The following is a 7,147-nucleotide window of genomic DNA, read 5'->3' on the forward strand; positions in this document are numbered from 1 at the left end:
ATTTGAGAATTGATTTGATGGGCTACATTTTTTTTTTTTTTTTTTAAAAAGAAGTTAATTTACTAAACTTTTAAAATAAAATAGATATTATCTATTTCACGGTCACATTGCATCCATCATAATTGATTCTTTAGGATAATAGTTGTTGATTGAATTGTAAGCGTACGTTATATCCTCAATCCAAGTACGCTCAATAGTGGATGACGTTGCTTCCTTTGCTAAGCCATGTGCAGCCAGGTTGGCATCACTCTTAACATGACAAATCTTCAAGTTCGAAGAGATCCCAAAACTTCCTTTATGTCCTCCACAATCTGTCCAAAAGGTTTCCAGCTAGCCTTTGACTCCCCAATTGCTTTAACAACAATTAGGGAATCTCCTAGAATGATATCATGGAAACCCATTTCTCCACAAAATTCTGCTGCCTGGTTGCCATTCTATTTCCTCTTTATAATCAAGTAAGGTCTCAATCTATTTGAGAATGTATGTTTTTGTCAATATACTATTATTATTATTATTATTATTATTATTATTTAACAAATTCAAAATGATAGAGGACTTAAAAAAACTGAAATGCAGCCTGATCTAATGCATCTCATAAACTTGTATGCAATGTGATATCCCATTCCCATTAAAAAAAGAAGTGTAATACTAATTTAAGATTTCATAATTTCACAATTCAATTTATTCCACTCATGTAGCAAGACTTCCTCAAAATTTTCTCTCTCTGACTTCTAATTGCATACCTTGCACCATTTCTTAATGCTTCGAGCCACTGCCTCTTGAGGGTGTCACTGCATTTCAACATTACCAAAATCAATATCATAAAAATATGGGTGGTCAGAAATTGAAGGAAATGATTGCAGTTTGAAACTTAGAAAAAACTATAAGTTGCAAGAAATGCCATTTTAAAAATGTACAATTTTAAAAGTAAAATTGCGATTTTGATAAACCCTTATCCGTCGGGCTCACAATTTTTGATATTACATGCAAACCTGACACAAATCTAACACGAAATTAAAGGATTAGGGTTGATAAGTCTAGCCCGTTTAATTAAATAGATCGGGTTAAGATTTGCTTATACGACTTGAATCCAACACGCGACAATACAAAATTAAAGATTTGACATGCTTGGAAACAACACTACCCAAACCCGACAAGCAAATATGAATATTTTAAAATTGGAATTTAAATTCATACATTTTTTTCAAATAGAGTTATTTTTAAACCGCAAATAAAATCGAATAACTTACGGGAGTCAACAATGAATCGAGTCCGTATGGGCATCTTGGATGCCGCAACTAAAACGGCCTTTCTGGCAATATTTTCGGCGACTCCGCCCATTTCGTAAAGGATTTTGCCCGGTTGAACTACAGCAACGCTATATTTGACACCTCCTTTCCCTCTCCCCATACGCGTCTCGGCGGGTTTTCCTGTAACCGTCTTGTGGGCAAATGTACGCGCCCATACTTTTCCGCCGCCGCGGTGCACGTTCCGCGTGATTGCTCGCCGTCCTGCTTCTATCTGTTTCGCTGTTAACCATGCTGGTTCAAGTGCCTGCAGAGCATATCGGCCGAAGCAAACACCCTCGCCTGCCTCAGATATTCCCTTCATTCTTCCTCTACGTTGTTTTAGCCATCCAAAAGCCATTTTGAGCCCAGATTTGTCCATCTTGTTTGCTTACATCAACCACCGGAAATGTCAATCTCAAAACAACAATAAAATAGATTGCTTCAACTTCATCAAAATACCCAAAAAGCCCTTTTTCTCGGAAGATCTGATGCGTACCTTGTAAGAACTGGAGTAGATTGGTGGATTGGCCGTTCTTCTTGTCAATAGTATTTGATCTAGGACACCATAGCAATGGAGAATGAGATAGGTATAAGAAAGAGAAAGATGATGGGCAGGTTTTATATGGAGAGTTTGACCAATAGGGTTTGGGCCCATGGGTTATTGGGGTGAGTAGAGGTTGGGGTCGGTTGAGAGTTGCAGATGAAGCTGTGGGCCGAGACATGAGATAGTTGTGGGTGATGAGAGCTTTTGTTTCTAGTGTTTTGTTTATTAGGAGACACTTTGGTTAACTAGTTTCTACAATCGAGCATTTAAAAAGTAATATGTGTTCTTTAAGCATGTGAGAAGCACATATTATGCTATAAAAAAAAAGTGAGAAGTAAAGGCTCATTTGGTTCGCGGAATGACTATTCCATCAGGAAAAGGAATAGCTATTCTTGGGAATAGAATAGTGTGGAATGGAATAGCAATTCCTATTCCTTAGTTTGGTTGAAACACTGGAATGGAGTGTGGAATAGAATAGCCATTCCTATTCTTTTGTTTGGTACAATCCAATAGGATGGTAAATGAAGTCATATTGTAATCAAATTTTCTAAAATACCCTTATGATACAAATATAATTTATTTTTATTAAGGACCTTTTTTTTTTTTTTTTTTTTTTCAGTTATGCTACAAAATTATTTATAAAAATAAATAAATAAAAAGCACATAATCATCATATCACAATTTATAAGGTATAAGAACACAACCAACACAGAAGGATTACAAAACCAGGCCAGCAAGAAACATAACAGAAGAAAAGGAGCACTAGAATAAGTATCTAACAAGAAGTCATTGCTCTAACAGCATGTGGGGATTTAATACATATCACTGTTACTACTCTCTATGTTGGACCATAACTGTTAATGCTCTCCGTTTTGTCAATACCTTATCATTTTCTCTCATTCATAATGTTCAACCAACCAAGGGAAGAAATACTTTTTTCTTTCCCTCAAACTCTAATGTTCAACCTAGGCAAGAAATACTTTCCTTTTTTCTGTTTTTGGGCAATTCCTCTCTCCTATTGCTTTTTAGAAAATTCAAACAATGATAGCTTTTCCCTCTCCATTTTCCAACCTCCTTAAACATTCAAAAAGGTCATTGACAAATTCATTTTTGTTTTCAGAGTCAAACAAGTTTTTTAGTGGGACTTGATTTTTTCGTGGCAGCAAACATTAATCACAAGTCAAATGGTCTTGTTTGTGTCACTGTCATGCATGTTGCAGTCCGAAGCAAATTATATGATTGTTTATATAACAAAGGGTTACAATATAATATAAGGTAGAAGTAAATTCTTGCTAAATATTGGTTTCCAATGTTACAAATGAAACCTTTTTTGCTTGTGAGCCTAAGAATCAGATTACATTAATCTGTACAACAAAAGTCTACTCTACTCTTCTACAATACAGTTAGGTGTGGCTCTAATCGGCTCCACATCAAAGAGACCCTATGCTGGTTTCATAAGCAGAAGCAACAAATCATAAACCCACCTTTCTATGGTTAACTTAATTAAAAGAGAAGAAGAAAAACAAAAAACTCAATTATTCTAATAGCTGCAATGCTAAATCTGGCTGTGCTGAATCAACCGGGCTAGAACTAGGAGATTCTGGAGACTGAAATGTGACATTCGAGTCTGGTGGAACTGAATCTGGTTTCTGAACAAAGCTCTTCAGCCTAGTTTGTCGGCTATAAGCATGGATATGATTCAATGAAGGTTCATTAAGCCAACACCAACAATCCCGACCACCAAGAAATTTTTCCATTTTTGAGTTAGGCATCCACAAGCATGTGTTTATTGTTAATTATTTTGCTTTTAGGAAGCATAAGACCCTACACATTATAGGTCAGTTCCATCTCAAAGCACCCATCTAATTAAACCCTTAAAACCAACCAGAATAACAAATCATAAGCCTAAGATGAACTACAAACACAAACACCCAATCAAGACCCAAGTTCGGCCATCCCCCAAATATCACCAAATCAAAAGTCCTCTAGAAACCCAATTTGTTTGATAGCCAAGAACATTTCAATTCAACCACAAAACCTCCAAAATCAAACCCCAAGATTTGCAATCAATTAATCAACTACAACTGAACAAGAACACCTAATCAACCCTTCAATCACCTAAACAAATACCCAAATTGATTTTAGCTTCATCTACCACAATCACCCGAAATCAATATGAAACAGAGACAGAACGGAACCACAAACGCAGCACACACAAAAAAAAACGAAGCCAGAAACAGTGAGATGAGAGATAGAAATACAGAGAGGGGGCGAGAGATGAGAGATAGAAGAGATGGAGAGAGAGAGATACCTCGTTGGAAGACGGACGAGTTGCAGTCGGAGGAAGACGATCTTCGAGCTCTTCTTCTTCTTCAAGCGGTCACGGTTCTTGACGAAGAGGTCGTGAGTCGAGAGGCATCGAGGGCCTTTGAGGAAAATTAAACGGATCGCTTCTCCAAAGGAATAGCTATTCCTTTGGAGAAGCGATCCGCTATTCCCATATAATAACCATTTTTAGGAATAACTTTTTACCGAACAAAGAATCGATTTCACCGGAGTAGCTATTTCATACTAAAGACTTATTTCGGGAACCAAACGGACCTAAATGTTATTAAAAATAAATTAATAAATAAACCTTTTTTCTTTCTTTTACTTCAAAAGTTGGACATAAATTTTCAGTATTGATATTCAACTTCGAAGTTTTTAGGAGGTTATTCAAATGTAGCCTTTTGCCTTTTTTATTTTATTTGTTAAAGTAGATTTTTAGACGGTCGGCGACGAGTCACATACAAAACGGGGAAAATGGTCTTCGAAAACCTTCGGTCTCTAAGGTACCAAGAATACTCTAATACTTAAGTTGAAAAACCTATTTCAAATTTAGATAAAATTTGAAGACTTAAAAATCTAAGGACCAAATTGAAGGTCGAAAAACCTATTTCAAATTTAGATAAAATTTAAAGACTTAAAAATCTAAGGACCAAATTGAAGCGGTACAAAAACTTAAAAAATAAATTGGAAAACAATAGTTAAAATCACCATTTTTCAAGTATCACGCTCACAAGGGGAGTAATGGTATAAACAAATTCAAAAGTTTGTGTTACTGAGACAAGTGGATTTGACATGTTGAAAACTAAATTAATTACCTCATAACACACAAACTTCTCAAAAATGTCAAATAAATTGCAGAGTTCAAAATTTAAAATATGAAAATTTCATATTTTAGAAAATTTGAAAAAATCTCAATCCCCATTTCAAACACTATAAAATAGTGCTCCACATTATTACATATCATGACGCTTTTGATTTTGGCCACTACTAAATGGTCAAAAATAATGAATGAACCTTTAGCTTTATTATTTTAACGTACGAGTTAAAAAAAAAAAAAAAAAAAAAACCCTAAAATCATTGTGCCCGGGAGCATAAAGTGGAGTTTGGGTAATAAATTCAGAAGATAAATGAGCAATTTTGGTCGTTGAGAACCCACACCACTTCCAAGTATGTGCATTGTGGGAGCGTACTTGTGCAGTGGGCATGGAGAACCCATGGCCATTACTTTTCTCTTGTGAGTGGAAATTTGACTTTGATGCATGCTGGAAGCCTGGAACTCTTAATAATTTGTAGGGACTTTTCTACTATTAAAGCTTCATTATAGATATATGAATGAGAAGCCTCATATATAGGACAAAGTTTTTCTCTAAATTGGGTTGGAAGAATTTCTTTCGACCTAGTCTATAAAGTTTATAGACTAAGTCGAAGAAAATTCTTCCAACCCAGTTTGGATTATAGACTAGGTCGAAGGAAATTCTTCCAACCCAGTTTGGAGGAAAACTTTGTCCTCATATATATATATAACATTTCATTTTCACAACCACCAACTTTCAAGCCTCATATGGTGTATCATATAATAAATTCCTTTGGGGTAGGCCTTTCCTTTGTTATAAAAGTGATACGTGTCCTTTGAACATGTGAGATGCACATATTTTTTTAATAGTAAGAACAAAGTTAGGATAAATTTTATTAAAAACTCATGTGAATCTCACGTGTTACTAAAAAAAAGAACACATCACTTTTATAGACTAGGTTGAAAGAAATTCCTCCAACCCATTTTGGAAGAAAACTTTACCCTCCCATATATATATATATATATATATATATATAACATTTCATTTTCACACCCACCAACTTTCAAGCCTCATATGGTGCATCATATAATAAATTCCTTTGGGGTAGGCCTTCCCTTTGTTATTAGACCGGCTCACTTTTGATACGACCTTAAGCCAAGTTCATTGAAAACGAAACCTACAAGCCAGCTGGATGATGTTGTCTATATCAAATTTTGTTAGCTCCAAACACCTCTCTCAATGGAGTATGTGCGGGAAACACTCTATAAAAATAAAAGGGCTAGATTGTTGAGAGTTACGTTCATTTTTCTCCGTGCCAAACATTCTTATTTTTTCTGATTACTTTCCTTTTTAAAGCCGGCCCATCACTAACTTAAGTATTAGAGTGACCTCACTAGTGATCTCCACTTTAACCTTTCTCTTTACTTACCTTGCAGTCATTGTCAATCCAGGGCTTAGTGTGCACCAAGACAGTGGGCTAAAAAATTGCCATGGAAAATATCAACGAATCCATAAACTTCCATCTAGTTGAATGGTTGATGTAGTAAACGCTGAGTGCAGGACAAAATGATACAAAAATCCACCAAACGCTCAGTACTGTTGAATGGTTGTGTGTAGTCATTTTTTAACTCAAAACAAAACCACCAACTGAAAAGGAATTAACCGAATCTGAAAGGAGAGTATGTAGAAATTCATAATAAAGTAAATAGATGGAAGTAGAGAAAGAGAAACACGAAAATTAAATGATCCAGTCATAAGCCTAAATCAACAGGTGAAAGCATTAAAGGCTACATCTTTTCTTGATTTATTTGATTGTGAACAAATTACAATGCTCTATTTATAGAGCTTTACAAGTGGTTTGAATAATTTCAAATGTAAACAAATCCCTTAATTAATGGTAAACATATTAGGCCGTCTATTACAAAGGATGTGTATTCTTATTATGCTCCTCAGGATGAACAGTCTTGAACATTGAATGGCTGAATTGGAACATCGGCTGCTATGTATGTAAGTTGGACATTGGGGCTAATTTGGTTGGCATAGGCTGCTATGTTGGAGGCCTCATCTCTCTCGGTTTGGTGGGGCGGGGCCTTAAAAGCTGCCCAAATGGGCAAAAGACTCTAGTAAAGCTTTGGCTTAAAAGTTTTTGTCAAGACGAGCGCCCCCGCTATGTTGATGATTTTGGTCATGGT

At 35.6% G+C, this 7,147-nt stretch overlaps 1 protein-coding gene across 5 annotated transcripts; it reads right to left on the reverse strand.

Moving 5' to 3' along the window:
• Positions 1-597: 597 nt before the first annotated feature.
• On the reverse strand, positions 598-4,307 carry LOC132188801 (large ribosomal subunit protein uL16c-like). 5 transcript variants are annotated; one of them, XM_059603349.1, is made up of 4 exons: positions 4,145-4,307; positions 1,786-1,844; positions 1,251-1,676; positions 598-791 (listed from the first exon to the last, which is right to left on the reverse strand). In XM_059603349.1, the coding sequence occupies exons 3-4, from the start codon at positions 1,666-1,668 to the stop codon at positions 757-759; spliced, it is 453 nt and encodes a 150-aa protein (XP_059459332.1). In that variant the 5' UTR covers positions 1,669-1,676; positions 1,786-1,844; positions 4,145-4,307; the 3' UTR covers positions 598-756. The 5 variants fall into 5 exon arrangements, with proteins under 5 accessions (XP_059459332.1, XP_059459333.1, XP_059459335.1 ...); XM_059603350.1 differs by having other exon boundaries at positions 1,251-1,703; XM_059603352.1 differs by lacking the exon at positions 1,786-1,844.
• Between the last annotated feature and the right edge of the window lie 2,840 nt (positions 4,308-7,147).

The sequence above is a fragment of the Corylus avellana genome, chromosome ca7 (assembly GCF_901000735.1).
Source record: "Corylus avellana chromosome ca7, CavTom2PMs-1.0".
Lineage (NCBI taxonomy): Eukaryota > Viridiplantae > Streptophyta > Magnoliopsida > Fagales > Betulaceae > Corylus > Corylus avellana.